General features: G+C 31.0%; 3 protein-coding genes across 3 annotated transcripts; 1 reads left to right on the forward strand and 2 right to left on the reverse strand.

Moving 5' to 3' along the window:
* Positions 1 to 1,544: 1,544 nt before the first annotated feature.
* Positions 1,545 to 7,664, reverse strand: LOC136091002 (uncharacterized). Its single transcript, XM_065817986.1, has 4 exons — positions 7,624 to 7,664; positions 7,318 to 7,403; positions 6,797 to 6,849; positions 1,545 to 3,467 (listed from the first exon to the last, which is right to left on the reverse strand). The coding sequence occupies exons 1-4, from the start codon at positions 7,662 to 7,664 to the stop codon at positions 1,545 to 1,547; spliced, it is 2,103 nt and encodes a 700-aa protein (XP_065674058.1).
* Positions 7,665 to 9,357: 1,693 nt separating this feature from the next.
* LOC136091003 (uncharacterized) lies at positions 9,358 to 10,926 on the forward strand. Its single transcript, XM_065817987.1, has 2 exons — positions 9,358 to 9,488; positions 9,543 to 10,926. Exons 1-2 carry the CDS (start codon positions 9,358 to 9,360, stop codon positions 10,924 to 10,926), a joined length of 1,515 nt encoding a protein of 504 aa, XP_065674059.1.
* A 5,971-nt stretch (positions 10,927 to 16,897) lies between these two features.
* LOC136091004 (uncharacterized) lies at positions 16,898 to 18,173 on the reverse strand. The gene is made up of 2 exons (XM_065817988.1): positions 18,026 to 18,173; positions 16,898 to 17,556 (listed from the first exon to the last, which is right to left on the reverse strand). Exons 1-2 carry the CDS (start codon positions 18,171 to 18,173, stop codon positions 16,898 to 16,900), a joined length of 807 nt encoding a protein of 268 aa, XP_065674060.1.
* Between the last annotated feature and the right edge of the window lie 1,162 nt (positions 18,174 to 19,335).

A 19,335-nucleotide genomic window follows, 5' to 3' on the forward strand; every position in this document is an offset into this window, starting at 1 on the left:
TTATGCATTTTGGCTGTACACATACAACCACTAAATGTATATATATACATACCCTTCAACATATATATATATATATATATATATATATATATATATATATATATATATATATATATATATATATATATATATATATATATATATATATATATATACCCACAAACATACATACATATACAAAAATATAGGTATGCATCTGTCTACAAATATATACATAAATACATACATATGCTCAAACACTCACTGATAAAAAATAGTTATGTATATATTCATACAGACACATGAGTATATATGTGCTCACGCATGTTTATGCACACACATATGCACACACATACACACACGCATGTTTATACCCCATGGACATACATATATATTCCAAGACATCCATAAATTATTAATATGTATTATATACATTACACTGGCTATTTCACACATTTATTGTGTTAAATAGGTGTTAGAGTAATGTTATAATGACTCAGTTTGGGTTAAGTATAACTCTATAGGCATAAATTAGCAAAAATAAATTCTAGAAATATTAGTACAAATCTTAGAATGACAATCATCGGTGTATTGAGTGTTATATGATTAAAATATAGGTGTTTTATTATCCAATTACCCATGTAGTGTCAAGATGACATTCTCATCAGGACCATTAATTGTCATCAGGGAGTTTCGAAGGTCTGGCGCCTGACCAATGGTCGACACCCTGTGGACACTACTTTGCTAAAAACGAGCACGTGCTCAAAGTTTGTAAAACACCAGTACTTTGTGATGGGATGGTTTGTCTTAGACTTAGTTTGTTCTTTTCTTGGTCAACTCTGACCAGGGCCTTTGTGTATCTACTTGTGAATATCAATGTAGGCATTCACATAGATATCATATGACATTATCATGTACCCCAGACACGCAACACAAATTGATAGTCATTTTGGTACATATTTATAAATTATAACTGTACATTTAAAACCTTAGTAAAATTAGAAAAAGCAAAGACATAATTCCCCTTACATATAATTATTATTACATATAAATTGTCTACAAATATAATTGCAAATAGAATAAAAGAGAGTTAAGTAATAAGAACATGTGTGCTTACCATTTTGAAAGTAAATATTATCTTTGGTTTAAATCGTGACGAGGATGTAAAATGTGTTCTTGATGATGAATATCCGCTTGTCGTTGTTATAAAAGTTAAATTTAGAATTATCAATAAACAGTGGTATACAGGGAATGTTTAAATGTTTAAAGATTGATAGGAATCTTAATCCGCCTAAATATCCAAAGAATGTAAATAAATTGAAGTAATTTTAAACTCACCGCTCTGTATCAGAGTTCAAACAGAATAGCATGCGGTTTTAGAAATGGCTTTTATGCTGAATAAGAGACTGAGGCAAGCGAGGCCTGGAACGCCGATGACAAATTTGCGTTAGTTTTTAGAGTCTCAATGAACCAGAGTTTTTGTTCGTATAAAGTTTTGCGTTTTTCCATTCAGATGATGTTGATAGGGGGGTTGAAGTAAAAGTTGATATTTTTTTGTACAGTTATTATTGTTGGTGTTTAGTGTGTATTAGTAAGTCTTTAATAGATTTTAAGTTTGTATGTACTGATAGTGGTTTGTGTGGAAATATGTCCTGTAGTTGTAAGTCTGGGTCAATCATGTTCCAGTTATTAAGAATAATGCTGTTGATTTGTTGTCCGATGGGAGTATATGGTGTAATTATCGTTAGTCGTTCTGTATTTTCCTGCGCTCGCCTGTTGTTGATGAGTTCATGTTGTGTTTTATAAAGCGCTTTTTTAATGTTATTGTTGATGATGTGCATAGGATAGTCCCTAAGTACTAGTGTCATAGTTAGGTATTTAAGTTCTTTTTGTAGGTTGTTAAGTTCTGTAATGATAGTGCAGTATCTGAGAGCTTGGCTGTATATGGTGCCCGGTATGGTGTGTGTAGGATGATGTGAGTCATAATGAAGTAGTCCTATTGTGTCAGTTGGTTTTCGGTAGATGGTTGTGTGAATGTTCCCTTGTTCATTTTTGTACAGTAGTATGTCTAAAAAGTTTATTGATGTCGCTGAGTGATTAAAAGTGAATTTGATAGTTGGATGAATGGTGTTCATGTAGTTACAGATCTGATCTAACACTTCTATGGGTCCTTGAAAAATAAAGAATATGTCGTCAATGAATCTTCTGTAGAAAGTAATGTGGTTCGGAAATCGGTTAGTGATTCGTTCGTCAAGCCTCCCCATGAATAAATTCGCATAGCATGGCGCAACTCGTGTGCCCATTGATGTGTCTGTCAGTTGATGGTAGTGTTTGTCACCAAAGGAAAAAGTACTGTTTGATAGAATTTCTTCTATTAGGTTACCTATGATACCCGGGGATGGGCAGTCAGTTGGTCTATCTTGTATTGGTATGAGCCTCAAGTAGTGTAATGCTGCGTCTATGCCATCTCTATGTGGGATGTTGGTGTAGAGTGATGTCACGTCAGCCGTCACAAAGATGAATTCCGAAGATTGAAGTCGTACATTTTGTAACATGTTGAGAAAGTGTATACTGTCTTTAATGTAGGCTGGTAGCGATTCGACTAGTGGTTGTATGAATTTTGTCAGGTATTCTGATAGATTGTCCGTTGGTCCGCTGCATGCGCTGACTATTGGTCGTAGCGGAATGTTAGGTTTATGAATTTTTGGAAGTCCGTAAAATAGTGGTGGTCTACATGGTTCGTGGGGAAGAAGGAAATCTGCAGTCTGTTCGTTAATTTTGTGAAGTTTAAGCATGTATTTTGACATGTCAGTAATTCCTCTCACAATCTTATTCGTTTGGTCAGTCTGGAGCTCTCTGTATACTGTTCTGTCTATTAGCAATTCATTCACTTTCTCTTCGTAAGTTGTTTTGTTCATGATGCAGAAACCACCCCCCTTGTCAGTTTTTTTGATAACAATGTCTCGGTTGTTTTGTAAGTTTTTCAGTGCCCGCCATACCTCTGGTTTCAGATTGTTTCTCTTTTTCGGTATCTCTCTGTTCCACATCTCCTCTAGATCTCTGTCTATCTTACCAAAATATTCGAGTATGTTTCGATTCTCTGTTTCTGGAGGTGTCCAACTGGATTTCTTGTAGAATACCAATCTCTTCTGCTCCTTTCTTTCCTTGAAGAACGTCTTGAGTCGTAGTTTTCTTTTGAATTTCTCCATACTAGCCTCGTATACTTCTCTTCCTATTTTATGTGAGTTGGGTATAAACTTCAATCCTTTTCCAAGTGCTTCCTTTTCTTCATTTTTCAGTACGTGGTCAGATATGTTTGTTATCATTTTGTCAGTCAGTGCTGTCAGCATTCTTTTCTTTTCGTTGTCCACCCATCGTTTAAAGTCCCTGTCATGTCTGAAGTTTTCGCCTGGTGGGAAAAGGGTTCTCATGCTGAATGGACCAATTGCTCTTCTCTCATTTGATGGAGTGAGTTTTCGTTCGTTGTCCTAAAGGTAAGTAATAGTGTGTATCATTTTTGTATTGTATGTATTTGACTGTTTCTGTCCTACATATAAGTGGTATGAGAATTATTGGTGTGGCTGTCATTTGTTTTATGAGTGCCACACTAGTGGTATTATGGTATGTGTACAAATTTGAATAATAGTTAATAATTGCATATAAATACTTATATAAGAGATATAAACAAGGGGAAAAAATATTAAAGTGTATGTATAAGACATGTTAGTAAGTACAGAAGTGTGGTATATGCTTGGCAACTGTGTGGTGTGTCATCATGCGATGAATTTCATTAAAAGTGAGGGTTAAATAGTTATTAAATGAGTCAGTATTAACATATTCTGATATTTACACATTTAAATAAGCATATACATCATTTAAAAATTACAGGTTCGTGTTATATTATTCCGTAAGATGTATTGTTTATAAAGATTCGTGTCCGCTCTTCGTCCTTCAGATATTGTCGAAAATAGTGTCGCGGTTTGGTTTTTGGTAAGGGAGAGGTTGTAGATTGAGGTATCTCATATGGTTGTAGTGAATGTCAAAGTAGTACCATCTATTGCTATGTGATTCTAAGTTCTTCGTAATCCATTTTATTTGATAAATTCGTTTATTAAATTTGGGTGGGTCTCTTTTGAACCCAAGAATGAGGAATGTAAATAAGACAAATGGCGAGCAACCATTCCCTAGGAAAAATATTGTCAATTTAAAAGTTTCCAGGTCTGAGGTGACTTTGTTCCAAAATATTATTTGGATATCGAGTGGCCAGTTTGTCATTGGATAGAAACAGTCTCCATTCATTATCTTGAACATTTTCTCGCGCTCCATGTTGATTCGAGGGTTTGCAATGCCTGTAGCGTGTTCTAAAGCCTTCTGTAGGTGTCGCTCAACAAACAACGAGTCCTATAATACGTTAAGTATGTATAGAGTTATGGAACATCTTGGTAGCAGTAAAAGGGACATATAAGAGAAATAAGTGCGTTATGGAAAGATATTTATTACACGCTGTTATTTGAAAGTGTTGTTGAAAGTCATGAAGTGTAGTAAAGTTGGATTAGGTGTATAAAGCCTAATAGATTAACTGAAAATGTAGCAAAGTTGAAACGATTGAATTAGAAGAAAAAGATAGTCATGAGGAGTAGATAATTGAACACTGATCACATGTGGTTAATCACAAAAGTAACAAAAATTATTTTAAAAAAACAGCAAAACACAGAAGTTGTGGTAGTCTAGAAGTTGAGAAACACAAGAGTCATTTCCTGTTGTTCTATAAAATTGTGTAGACAGTATCAGTGATGGAGCAGAATTATTCGTTTTATAAGTAGTTATCATGTGGTCTGTATTATTAGGGTGGTAAACATGGATTCTCGATTTAAGAGTGTCATGGACATCTCGAGTACAGTATGGATTCATGTCCTATGGTACAGTATGAACACAAGAAGACCTCCAACTCTCGCCCCAGACAGGCATCCCAAAAGAAGTTCCACTCTGGGTATACACCAGGGTATCTCGTCAAGGTATCCCATTGTGTTATCCCAAAAGGACTATTCTCAGAGTATCCTGTCAGGACGATTGCCACAGACTTCTGAATTGACACTGAGACCAGAGGGCAATTGGTGGGGCTCAGTACAACTTGCATACAATTGTAAGTCACTTTTGTTGAAATGAGTGTCGATAAGTGCAGTGCTTTGTTGCAGTATAACGAGGGTCAGTAAGAGCTGTGAACTGTTTTGAGTCTAGTAGATGTGTATGTAATGTAGACATTCAATGCTGTGTACTTGTGTGTGTCTACTGTAATGAAATGTCTTGATGGTATGAGTTGTTAGTATTAAATTGGTTGAAAGTCATTCAAACTGTTGTAACGTAAGTTAGACGTGAATACTAGAAGTCCAATCACATGTATTTTAAAATAACAGTTTATTGTAACTAGATAATCTCGAAAATTCAAACAGAATTCCACTACTATAGTAACACAAACTCTTATATATCTATTCTACAACTAATAATCTATATAAATACATATATATATATATACACACATACACACACCCACATACACATACACATATACATTTGTTTTTTTTTGCCCCAAGCCATGGTAAATCTGCTTGTGGTGTTATTGGGGGCACAGTAAAAAGACTAACTGTACAAGCCAGTTTAAAAAGGACAGGGACTAGACAGATTTTAAATGTAGATAAGTTGTTTCAATTTTGTGTAACCAATATAAATAACACTCAATTCATTTTGGTTTATAAAGCAGAAATAAATTGAGTTCAATCATCATTACAACCAAGGTTTACTATGGAAAGAACCTTGCCAGAAACAAGATGGTTTCACCATTTTGTACCAATTAATAAATGTACAATTTCTTTTACAAGGATGAGTCAACAAACTGATGTTTAGACATTTAACCTTGTGCAGATACCAAATGAGCTGGTTGTTCTGCAGGTTATTTATAATCATATGAATTATGTAGATTGCATTTATGAAAATTTTTGGTGGATTGAAATTATAAGCAAAAAAAGATAAAAAAGAAGGAGATTATAAAACTCATTTTATGCATCCACATGATCCCAGCCTAATTTTTTTATTATCCGCATGGAAAGCTATGAGTTGGGTCCCATTAAATCATGCTTTATGTACCATTGATCCGCCATCTACAACAAATGGTTGCATATATAAAATTTCAGAAACTGATAGAAGAAATTATTGAAATAAATAATAAAGATTTATAAAAAAATTTCTAATGCATTATTATTTTTAAATAAGTATGTTTTACTTTTTCATATTTATTTAAGATACAATTTTATATATGTGTAATTGGCACAATTTGGCAATAAAATTTACCTAGTCACTTGTCTTTATGTTTCTAACATAAAAAAAATAAAAAAAAAAAGAAAAAAGAGGAAGCGGATTTGGTAAAATGCTTAATTGCCCCCTCCCTTCTCTCTCTTAAGACCATGAGCCTCCCAATGCACAAAAAAATAAAGTATAAATTTATTATCGCCTTTATATATATATAACAAAAAATATTTATATCTTCTACATTAATTAAGTAATACATATTTTTACATATTATGAGTAATAAGAAAAAAAAAAAAAAAAAAGAAAACAAAAAAACAAAATTCAGCAAGAGTTTATATATACACTTGATGATTTTTTTGTTATTGTTTTCTTTTACTTTTTTAATTCAGTTTCTATATCAATGAAATTTCTTGGGATGTAATATAAAAAAAATATCTTACGTTGTTTATCCAATAAATCACAACTCATTGACTTCATGGTTACGATCGATAATCATGTTGTTTTTAAAAAATACTCTCAATGTAATAATACATATAAAAATTATAAAAACATATAAAGTTTCTTGGGCTACAATATAACGTTAACGTTATATGGTATATGTAACGTTATATGGTATATGTAACGTTATATGGTATATGTAACGTTATATGGTATATGTAACGTTATATGGTATATTTAACGTTATATGGTATATGTAACGTTATATGGTATATGTAACGTTATATGGTATATGTAACGTTATATGGTATATGTAACGTTATATGTTATATGTAACGTTATATGGTATATGTAACGTTGTATGGTATATGCAACGTTATACGTAACGTTACGTTATATGGTATATGTAACGTTATACGTAACGTTAAAAGGAAAATCTTATGTTGTTCATCAAACATTTTACAACTCTTTGACTCCATGATAACATTAGATAATCGTGTTGTTTAAAAAAATACAATTAATGAATTACTACATATAAAAATTATGAAAATGCATCAATGAGATTTCTTGGTATGCAATATGAAAAAAACATCTTACGCTGTTTATCCAATACATCACAACTCATTAACTCCATGATAACATTAAATAATCCTGTTGTTTCAAAAAATACTCTCAATGAAATACTACATATAAAAATTACAAAAATATATTCAAATAATCTTAAGAATATAAACCCACTTGATCAACACAACTGTAACTATAAATATTCTGCATTTCAATAAAAAATTTCAATACATTAAACACGTTTAACTTACAAAGAAATAAAGCAAAATTATAAAGGAAGATCATCATAACTATTTCATGTTTTCATTTGATGTCTTCGCTTGAAAATACTCAACCTACGATTTTTCTCCTATCGACACGCCAGGTGATATAACAGTCATTTAAACAGTTTTGCACCTAACTTCTAATAATAAATAGATGTTAAAGCACTTAACTTACATTAAACAGTAGCAATATAATTATATATTATAAATTATCTATAGATTGAAAAACTAACTCACTCACAATATTGTGTTATCATTATTTTACCTTTTTACATTATTAGTATTTATCGTTCTTGATTACATTGTTAACCTAACATCATTATTCATATCTAATTCTAACAATTGACTCAATCACGCCGCTTTTTATGTACGTAAAAATATTTAAAAAAACTGAACAAATAATAATAATAATGATGAGAACGATTATGATTCTACATTTATTGACATAAATGAAAGGCAATGTTTAATCTGCATTTGATTTAAACCCAGTCACAAAAAATGAACGTCAGGTCAAACGTGTAAAATAGATATGTAATTGTAACCAAAACAAAAATAAGTGAAGTAAACAAAGGAATATAATATTAAAAAAACCCTGTAAAAATGAGTATAAGCTATAAAATCCAATACTATGTAATGCTTGACTAATACAATAAAAACATTGTAACCGTAAAGATAATATATATTAAATTAAAGAAAAACTGAGACAACTAAAAATCCATCAATCATTCATCAAACATTTGCTGAATGTTTTAACCTATTACAACATTCATTATTAAACTAGCAGTAGGCAACCCGTAATACGGGTTTTTAGTAAATAAATTATTAATAATTTAATTTCTATTTGTTTTCTCTAACGAAATATAAATTTATTATTACTTTTTTAGTTGCGCTTACTTTTATTTTTCTTAGTTAAACAAAACTGTGAGCTTCATTAAAGATACAGTTAACCATTTATTCCGCAACGTTCGAACATTAAATGCGTAAATCACAAAATCGTTTTGTTAAAAATATGACTTGAATTACATGCATAGATCATCCATGTCTTATTTAGTAATTAAAAAAAAATACCATAAACAAATGTTGATTTACTTTATATTGACATATATTTATATCAGCATTCATCTAATCCAAATTTATTTAGCGAAAAATTTTTAGAAAATATTTAGCGAAAAATGCCCGGAATATATATTGTCTTGCGTTTGTCTTTACTTTGCGTCAAAATTATTAGTTTTATTCAAAACTTTTTATTAATTTTTGTATAAGTCAGGCTGATAGAAAAAGCAATTGCTTTTACTTGACATTTTTGAAGTAATTGTTACGCTTTACGTTAATACAAATTAGAGCAAAATCGATAAATATTTTTACATAAAGGTGAGCAATTAGTCTAAAAGCGTTGAATAAAAGCAATTGCTTTTTTTTATTCACCCGGCCTAATGAGCTGAAAAGGCTATAAAAGAGATGTTAAAACCATATATAGAACAGTTGTGTTCACTTTATTAATAAATTTTTTTACAAACATACACAAAAAGTAAATTTATTTACATATTATATAGTTAAATATGTAAAAAAAATATTTAAAAAAAGTCTATATAAAACATATTTTTCTTAAAGAACAATTAACGTTGAAGGCAGATGTCAAAATGAGTTATAATAGCCGCTATCTTCAGGACCGAAGAGTCAAGCATAGCCAATACGCGAGTTCAAGCGAACTTCTGCCATTATTAATATCGCGCATGAAAAAGTCCTGGAACGAATTTAGAAGGGTAAATATTTATTTTCTCAGTTGCGAATTAGTAATAAAATATATAAGATGAAAATTAACTTTGCTGTTATAGGATGTACCAATAGTTCCTATAAGCTAGAAAAGTTGAAAGATAAAACGTGTTTTCAACACGAAGGGAAGATACTCTCCGAATGTGGATGTGAGGCACCATTTCGAATGTATTGTTTCCCTAGTTTTAAAAGAAATAGCATAAAAAGAGAACAATGAATTAGTCAGCTTAGACGAGAAGGAAATAAAAAAGGAAGTGCATGGAAACCAGGAACTGCAGATAGAGTATGCTCTGATCATTTTGTTGATAAAATTCCAACTGTTATGAACCCTAATCCAACAATAAATATGGGTTTTTATCAACCTGAACAAAAAAAACCTAGAAGAACTTTAATGAAGCACCCAATCACTTCTTTACCATGTTCTAGTAAAATGCAACCTGTAGAACCTTTGTTGACTGAAAAAAGTATTGTCACAGAGTTTTCAAGTCTTAGTTTTAATGCTGATGTTTTATCACCTATATTATCAGACCATACGTATTCATTGAGCTTACCACAACTTAACTATTGTACTTCATGTGAATACAAATATTCACTTATCACCTCTTATGTTAGTAAGGTAAATAGCCTTACTAATCAATTAAAAAAGTCAAAAATAAAACAAACAGTCAAGCTTAAACAAAAATTCTCTTGGAGATTAGTTAACAATGATAAAAGAATGAACTTTTATACTGGTATATCTTCGATTGCTATTTTTAATGTTATTTTTGGTTTGTTAAAACCATTTTTAGCCTCCATTCGTTATTGGAGAGGCCCAAAACATTCACGTAGCAAAGTTAAACAACTAAAATCTATATCTAAATGTAAACTGTTATCACACAAAGAAGAATTTTTAATGACACTTATTAGGTTGCGCTTAGGTTTATTAAATGAAGATATTGCTGATCGTTTTGACATTTCAAAAGCTTTGTGTTCTAATATATTTACCACTTTTATTAGAATTACTGCTTATATTCTCGGAAATGCTATTATTGTTTGGCTCCCAAGTGAAGTCATAAAAAAAAACTTACCAGAGTCCTTTGTGAAAGCAAAGCATCACAAGTGTAGAGTGATTCTTGATTGTTTTAAAATATTTATTGAACGTCCAAAGTCCCTTTACAACCAAGCAGTGACTTGGTCTGATTACAAGCACCACAACACTGTCAAGGTATTAATTGGTATAGCACCAAATGGGTACATAACGTTTCTATCTAAATGTTACGGTGGAAGAGCATCAGATAAATTTATTACAAGTGACAGTGGTTTTTACAATCTGTTGGAAAGAGGCGACGAGGTGATGGCAGACAGAGGATTTCAAATAAGAGAAGAACTATTATTCCGTTATTGCAGTTTATCAGTTTCACCAGGTGCAAGAGTAAAGAGTCAAATGACTGCAACTGAATGCAAGAAGACTACTGATGTTGCGAACTTAAGAATTCACATTGAAAGGGCCATAAACCGAATAAAAACTTTTCGAATCTTAAAAAATGTATTACCCATTTCTATGCTTCATCATATGGATGATATTATTTTATCGTGTGCAGCTTTATGCAATTTAAACCTGCTTTAATAAAAAAAATAATTCAAGCTTAAAAGTTTAAAACATAATTTTTAATTTAGTATTAGTCACGCGTGCTTAATACAAGGGGGTGGGGAAATTTTAGTCCAGATCTAATAAACAGGGGAATCTTAATTAAAGGTCAGATGGCAATTTTTTTGTTTTACACAACACACATGATTTTTTTATAGATTGACAATTTTTTAAATCTGATTACACTGAAAGTTTTATTTTTTATCTGTGAATGATATTATTTTTTTTCCATTTTTTAAGGCCGGTTTACACTGAATATTTTTCTTATTTTTGACATTTCAACATTTTTGACATTTCAGCAAGTAAAAATTAATAAGATTTGTAGGTAGGAAAATTTTCTGAAAATTATTAAAAGCCCCTCTACAATTACTCTTGAGTCTTGATTGAGATTTTTGTTAAATTTTCCCATCCACTTTTTAATAAAACACTCCAGTCTGTAAGATCTGGACTAAAATTCCCACCCACACTCTAATTCCCTCCCCTTGTATTAAGGACTCAATAGTAAGCACGCGAGAGTATTAAAATTGTAAATTTTTTTAATTACTTGTAAGGGATGCCAGACACCACCGTGCACTTTTAATGAATATATATGTTTCACACTACTACTGCTTTTTACTATTATAAATAGCTTGAATAACCATTTTGATTTTCAGTATTTTCTTTACCTAAATATTTGTACACCATTATTTGGATCTTATAATAAGACAATAAGTTAGTGTTTCTTTTTCTAAACTCAATAAAAATACCAATTTAAATATAAGAAGGATTTTATAATTAAAAAAAAAGATTTTACAATTTTGTTCCAATCAGTTAATAGAAAAATCTACAAAGACAGTTTTTACGTAATGATCGTTGTAGTATTTAAAAAAATCAACTTTCATACTCAACCAGCTAGCTTCATCAAATGCAACTTTATCAATTATATACCCATGAGCTATCCATACCATAAAATAACAATTGTTCATCTTAGCAGTTCCCATTTGAATCTGACATTGAGTATAATATCTATGTTTTTTATTAATGACAAACTTGTTATTTAAATTTTTTTTAACATAAGGAAGAGATTTATTTGGATCTTGTGGTGTTGTATGGTTAATTGAAAATGGGCACTTTATTTCTAAACAAGCTGGTGGGCAACATGAGCATCTGATTACTCTATCAGGGCTTCCACCTATATAGGGCATTTCAACATCTAAAAATAATCCGCATTCATTTACAGTTAAATTTTGATGAAGAGATTTCATCACTTCAAAAAACTGCTTTGCTGCTTCAATTTCCATTGCTCTCCCATACTTTAATGCAGGTATATCTGGGTTCACAAATGTTACCCCTGAAATACTTTGGTGTAATGACCACATATCAACTTTAATGCTCATGTTAATTTTTTCAATTTTTTTTAGAACATCATGAGCTTTTGAAGCAGTTATAACTCGCTTTCGAAAGTTAAACCAAAGCTCATTTGTGCTTTGACCTACAGTCCTTTGCTCTATATCAGTAACAATTATTTGAGTCATATTTGTTTTCATGTTTTCACTGAAGGAAAATTTATTGTCTGACATAACAATAATATCATCCATGGTCAAAATTGTAGGTTTGATAACATTTGAAGACACAATTAATTCTTCCATATAATAAATGTCAGGTTTAGGTACAACAGAAGAAACAATTTTAAGTCACATATTTTTGATGGTGCTACTATGCTGCGGTTGGGAAGCCACTCTGATTTTGAACTAGTACAAGCTACATTCGTCAAACCATTTCTAACAGCAGCCTCAATTCGAAAGAGGGTTGCAGCAACATGATTACATGTCTGCAATAAACCAGCTAGACAAGTACAATGTGCAGAAACTATTTTAGCAGTTTTTTTATTAAAAATAATCCATAGCTTGTGAAAGGGATCATTAATTTTTTTAGATTTCCTACAGTTCCCTTTTAAATAACAGTATTTACTTTCTATTCCAACTTGATGGTAAAATAAAGGTTCAAGCCAGCCAAATTTAAAGTAACTATAGGCTTTACACGTTTTGTAGTTACTTAAGTCTTTACTGGCTATTTCAGCAGAGTTAAATATTAAATAATTGTGTATATCAGGATATAATAATATTGGCCGACAAGTTAGGCCTTCGTCTTCTGATAACCAGCCATTACTGAGCTTAAAAGGATCAGGTAATTCAACACCGTTAATAAAAAGTTTTTTTTTGTAGTCAGTATTTATATCATGTTCTACCTCTTCAGCTGTTTTAATAGGCATAACATTATTTTCCATTGCACAATATACTCGAGCTGCAAGAATTTCTTTCTTTCCAGATATCTTCAAGCCACGAAGACGTAAATAAGACTTCAATTCTTCAACTTTCATACTACATACTATATCATAATCTATTTTGATCTATATATGTTTTATATTTGTTTAAAAGATTATTGGCTTAGTTTATGTTGTTTGTTTATACTTCGTTTACTCAAGAAATAAAGCTGACTTGATTTATTTCCCTCATAAACTCGATCCAGTTTTTTTTTTAAATTCTCCGTAACGCGGCTTGAATTGGTGTATTGTAAAGAAAACCATATCAAAATAATTAAAAATATTTATTATTGATAGGGACGACGATTAAACATTAAAAAAGCTACGTGATTCCATGCTAATAGAAAGTTATAGAAAAATAAGTAAAAATCAAAAAAAGGAAAGAAGAAAAAAATGAAATAAATAAAAGAACAAAATAGAAAGATTTTTAAAAACTATTTAATTTTATGAGCACTTTGGCTATGGTGTTCATTTTTGAAACCAATAATATATTTATCTTTAATGAAACTTGCTTAATCTCATTCAAAGAGCAAAAATATTAATAACACTAAAGATAAAAAAAATGAGATATAAACAATTGTACTATAGTAATATCAAATGCTATATATTGGCTTTTAGTGGATAATTAAAAGCAGTTAGAGAAACTACCTGTAATCATTTTTAACGATAGACACCACGGGAAGGTAAGCTAAGCTGTCTATCAACACAAAACATTACAACAATAACATCACAACAATTACGCAAAGCAATTGCAAATAGCTTAAGATATTTGTAGGATGAAATTACACAAAATATTACCAGACATGAGCTTTATATATATATATATAGCTTTAAATGGCTAGACAACAGACATTAAATATAACAGTACGGGATCGTCCATAAACTACGCAACGCAAAATATGTCTAAAAACAGAAGTTGAAGATATTTAGCTTTTTTACGCGTCAATTTTCATTAAACTTAATGCGCTAATTTATCTTAATATTAAAACTCTGCGAGGGAAAACTTTTGAACTTTTTTGTTTTATTGTATAAGTTTGCGTTACGTAACTTATAGACGATCCAAACACCTTTTAGCACTAAATGCTGTCTCACAGCTCTGCTAACTAAAGCTCTTGGCTGGCAAAGTTTGCAATCTCGCTACTTTACTTTTTTTTTCTTTTTAAATAGATTTTTAGTTATAAAGAATAGCCGGCTAGCATAACAGTCTAGCTCTACACACACTGCAAGTCACGACACTTGCTTGGCTAGTTTAACGGCCTAGCTCTACATACACTGTAAGACACAACACTTGCTTGGCTAGTTTAACCGCCTAACACTAGACACACTTGCTTGGCTAGTTTAACGACCTTGCTCTACACATTTGGCTGTGAATTATAACACTAATAACTATTTAAAAGCAGTTACAACAGTAGGCAAAATAACAAAAACTGGTTGCATTTTCTATATTTTTTTATAAAAAAAGTAAATTTTTAATATTAAAACAATAATAATTTAATAACAATTTAAAATTCATGTATATTTTTAAATAAAACATTTTTGAAAACCATTTATTAAATAATTCGAAATTTATGCTAATTATTTAATGAGACATTTAGAATTTTATATGGAATTTTGAAACAAATGTTTAAACAAAACAAAGGACAAATGATAAATAAAAAGTACAATTGATATATTAAAGTATAATTAATAAGTAAAAGTCATTACATACATCATACAGCTCGTGCTTGCAAGATATAAACATTTAGAAATGTGAAAACCTAGACTATAAATTAAGAACATTAGAAAATAAACATTATTTGTGTAACATTTTTCCACAACCGTACCTTGAATGGTATGTTTATCAATTTTGAAAAACAAACTATTAAATGCTCTAGTTCTTGAAAATGCAACATATAGTTTCCCATGAGAAAAACACGGTTTTTTTAGATATACACCAACTCTGTCAAATGTTTGACCTTGACTTTTATTAAATGTCATTGAATATGCCAATCTTACAGGAAACTGACGACGTTTCAGAACAAAAGGTAAATTGGAATCTAATGAAGCCAACTGAATTCGAGGAACAAATACCCGTTTACACTGGAAACACCTGTCAAAACCTATTCATCAATATAACTATTTTGAAGAGCGCAAACTTTCATTCGAGTGCCATTGCATAACCCAGCTTTGAGATCTAAATTTCTAAGTAGCATAATTATACAACCGATTTTCAATTTTAAACAATGAGGAGGCATACCTGAAGGAGTTTAGCTATTCAAAAACTCAACAGGAAAGTCTTTCATTAATGCCATCAGTCTCAATTTGATCAGCACTTAAATAAATTTTGACTTCACCCGGTAGACATTGAAGCACTTCTTCATTAATTGATAATGAATCCACACTAGTGGGTGTTAAAACGACACGTTTAGAATATTCATTTTGCTCAGCATCTCCAAAAATCTTTTCAACAATAGAGACATTTTCTCTTATAATGCACTGATAAGGTATTTCAATGCATCCTTTAAAAGAACCCTCTTCTTTGACAGGCATTGTTCCACTACCAAATTTTAATAGCCATTGCAAAATTCTCTTTCCCCATCATGTACTCTCATATTTTCAGTTAATGTAAATTTCTGCACCCATTGTCACTGTAAGTAACATTTTATACACGATTCTACAATTTCAGCTGGTTGTCCTCTTTTCACAACAGGCAGTATTTGCCTGAAGTCATCACCAAAAAGAATGACGTTTCCTCCGAACGGAAAGTTGTTGTTGCAAACATCTTTGAAAAACCTATCAATTGCATTTAAGGCATGTTAAGGTATCATGGATGTTTCATCAAGCAAAAGTAAACTAACTTGTTTTAAAAAATGTCCATGTATAGAGTTAGGGGTTACATTACATGTGCTGTTATCCAATATTGGGACAGGAAGTTTGAATAAACCATGCAATGTAGATCCATTTGTAAGAAGAGTTGCTGCTATGCCAGTCCATGCAGCTGTAGCAGATTTAAAACCCCTACTTATGGTTTCAGCAACCAATTAATTATACGTAAACGTTTTTCCACTACCAGCTGGTCCATTCATAAAAAACAATCTGGAATGTTGATTTTCTACACTTGGTTGCTCGTTCAATGCAGCAAGGACAGCATTACTTACATTTAATTGGTTGACATTAAGAAGCGTTCTCATTCTATTAGCTTCGTCAATTGATTGCTGAACATTAAACTTTCTAGATTAAAATCTATGAACTCAATTACAACAGGTAAATTATAATCAGATAGCATTTTGATTAATAATCTTTTCGATTTGACGAAGAGTAGCTTGTTCAGCTAATATAAAAGGAACTTGGCGATGATTGAAATCCTCCATCATAAAAGCTTTGTATGTATTCCAAAGATGCAAAGGGTCTTCAGGTTCACAAAAGGTTAAAATAACTAAAAACAGCTGTCTTATTTGCTTAGGCATTCGCGTTAAAACTGCATCAGAAAGAGTATTCTGCCATTCAGTGTCATCTTGCAACCTTTTAAAACTTTTTGTCATTCTTACTATCACCTTATTTCCACCTCTTTGTCTAACCTTCCATTTACAATGTTTATCATCAAATACAAAGTTATATGTAATGTCTACATATGAATAGCGATGTGTTCCTTCATTTTCAGAATTTAATTTAAACCATGCCGTGTTTATCGCGTTGGGCAGCACTATATAAAGCCACTTGTTCTTGTCCTTCTCTAAAATACACAATCTGATTCTCAGGAAGATGAACCTTAAGACGGATAATAGTGTGTGACATATGACTTATAGGATACTCAAATATTCGCCACAAAGCCTCAGGCGTACTAACGTAACGACAATCTAAAAAAGTATTTACTTTGTTGTGATTAACCTGTTCATTTATTAAAACATTTGCGCAATCATGCCTTTTGTATATGTATTTGTACAAATTTTTAACAGCCTTTACAGACATGCAAGCTTCAACATTAATGTGGGCTTGATATTTCTTAGATAACCAAGGCTTGTAAGATACCACCCAACGGTTATCTACATTGTTGCCTTTAATATTGGTAACCAACCCATCATCACGACGTGTATATTGTGGATAACCATTGTGAACGGCGACTGTGTTGACATTAAATTCTTTAGGATAATTTTTGATGCACACACCTTCTTTTATGCAGGGAGAATTAGGATTCAGTATCCCACATGGGCTGTGAATCATGCAAGTTTTAATAATATCATAAAGTTCACGATTAACAACCGGATCTGGAATTTCTGCACATATTAAATTATTGATATCTTGTGTTGTTTCAAGTTTATCATCATTGGCTAAATGTAGTAAAATGTGGATATGCGGCAAACCATGTTTTGAAACTCAATAACCTAAACATTTGTTACAACTTTGCCTAATACACGATGTTTGAATATATCATTTAGGAGGTTATTAACTTGAATATTAAAATATTCGAGTGATCAAATCTGGTCTATCTTTGCAGTCTGACCTGGATAAAAATTTTGTGTTTTTTCACGCCATTTTGCGTTGCAAGTAAAAGTAATAACCTTACAACTGTGGCAACATAGAAAATCTGTTTCATCTGGAAATTTCTTAGCACCACAGTGCTGACAAATTTACTTCATTTCTCCTAAATAATGATAATCTGGAATAGCATTCCTTCTTGCAATAGAATACGTTCGTCCTTGTCCAACAGATCTTCTTACATTTTGGCGATGATTAACTTCGCTTCGATTTATCCTATTTCTTTCATTTTTGTGACGATTAATATTATCTTGATTAAACCTATTTCTTTCATTATGGCAACAATTAGCATTATCTCAATCATACCTATTTCTTTCATTTTGGCGACGATTAACTTCATCTTGAATATGCCTATTTCTTTCATTTTGTAAATTATTAATTTCATCTCGCTTAAGTCTATTTCTTTCATTTCGTCTACGATTATTTTCAACACGCCTTATAGCACCTACATTTTTTTTTTTTTTTTTTGTAGTTATTTTAGGTGCTCCCAGAAGTCCTTACGGTCTTATCACAGAGCACCGCGGGAGAGCATTTAACAGGAAGTTCACGCCTCCTTCCGTACCAATGTCGCTTGTTGGGCTAGAGCTGGCGTCGAACCTAGGACCTCTGGGTTCTGAGCCAGAACTCTAACCACTGCGCCACGGCTGCTCAAACATTGAGCAGCCGTGGCGCAGTGGTTAGAGTTTTGTATTTACAAGACCTACATTGTCTTGTAAATACAAAACTTCATCTAGCCTATCAACCATTTCAATGTCATCATTTTCATTAAACATATTTATCAAAGCAACACTCATAATTTCTTTGTTTAACTAGTCTAAAGTTAACAATAAAATAAAAAAACTTAACAAATAACTAAAAAAATCTTATTCGAAAAATTACAAAATAAAGAAAACAAATAAATGCAAAATAAAATTAGTTTGCCATCATCAAAAGTAATACACCTGTATTATTTTTTCTTAAGTTTATTTAATTAAAGTGAAAAAAAAAACCTGCAACCATATTAGCAAAGACTTATAAAAAAAGTTAAAATTTATATTGTTTCTAATAAAAAAAACTTAGAAACAAACAAATATTCCTTTTTATTAGAAACAGTAAAGTGCTTCTAATAAAAATATATATATATATATATATATATATATATATATATATATATATATATATATATATATATATATATATATACATACATATATATACATACATATATCCTCGGAGTCGCGGAGAGCGTCTTAGTTTATGTGTTGGGAGAAAATATTGAACAAAACGCATAATAAAACTTATAAATGCGTTATGTACAAAACAGGTTATTAACGCGGGTTTGTAAATCCTACCCCTCCAACACACGAACTATGACGCTGCTGCAACTCCAAGGATATATATATATATAAATATATATATATATATATATATATATATATATATATATATATATATATATATATATATATATATATTAAACTATTTATTAGTAAAAACATATGAAATCCAAAAATTTCTTTATAACATAGTACATTTTATAAATAAACCTTTACAATTTCCTTGGTACAACAACTCGATTTGATTAATAACAA

Source organism: Hydra vulgaris, chromosome 14 (assembly GCF_038396675.1).
Source record: "Hydra vulgaris chromosome 14, alternate assembly HydraT2T_AEP".
NCBI classification, from domain to species: domain Eukaryota; kingdom Metazoa; phylum Cnidaria; class Hydrozoa; order Anthoathecata; family Hydridae; genus Hydra; species Hydra vulgaris.

Bases quoted from the DNA above. Each gene is read 5' to 3' on its own strand.
- LOC136091002 (XM_065817986.1), bottom strand. From the start codon at position 7,664: ATGACTGTTATATCACCTGGCGTGTCGATAGGAGAAAAATC. The intron at 7,404-7,623 runs GTAGGTTGAGTA...TTTTATATGTAG, and splicing joins GTGTCGATAGGAGAAAAATC to TATTTCATTGAGAGTATTTT. The intron at 3,468-6,796 runs GTATTTTTTAAA...ACTTACCTTTAG, and splicing joins TATGTATTATTACATTGAGA to GACAACGAACGAAAACTCAC.
- LOC136091003 (XM_065817987.1), top strand. From the start codon at position 9,358: ATGAAAATTAACTTTGCTGTTATAGGATGTACCAATAGTTCCTATAAG. The intron at 9,489-9,542 runs GTATTGTTTCCC...ACAATGAATTAG, and splicing joins TGTGAGGCACCATTTCGAAT to TCAGCTTAGACGAGAAGGAA.
- LOC136091004 (XM_065817988.1), bottom strand. From the start codon at position 18,173: ATGAAAGAAATAGACTTAAGCGAGATGAAATTAATAATTTACAAAATG. The intron at 17,557-18,025 runs GTTTAATCAAGA...TACTACATTTAG, and splicing joins TGCCATAATGAAAGAAATAG to CCAATGATGATAAACTTGAA.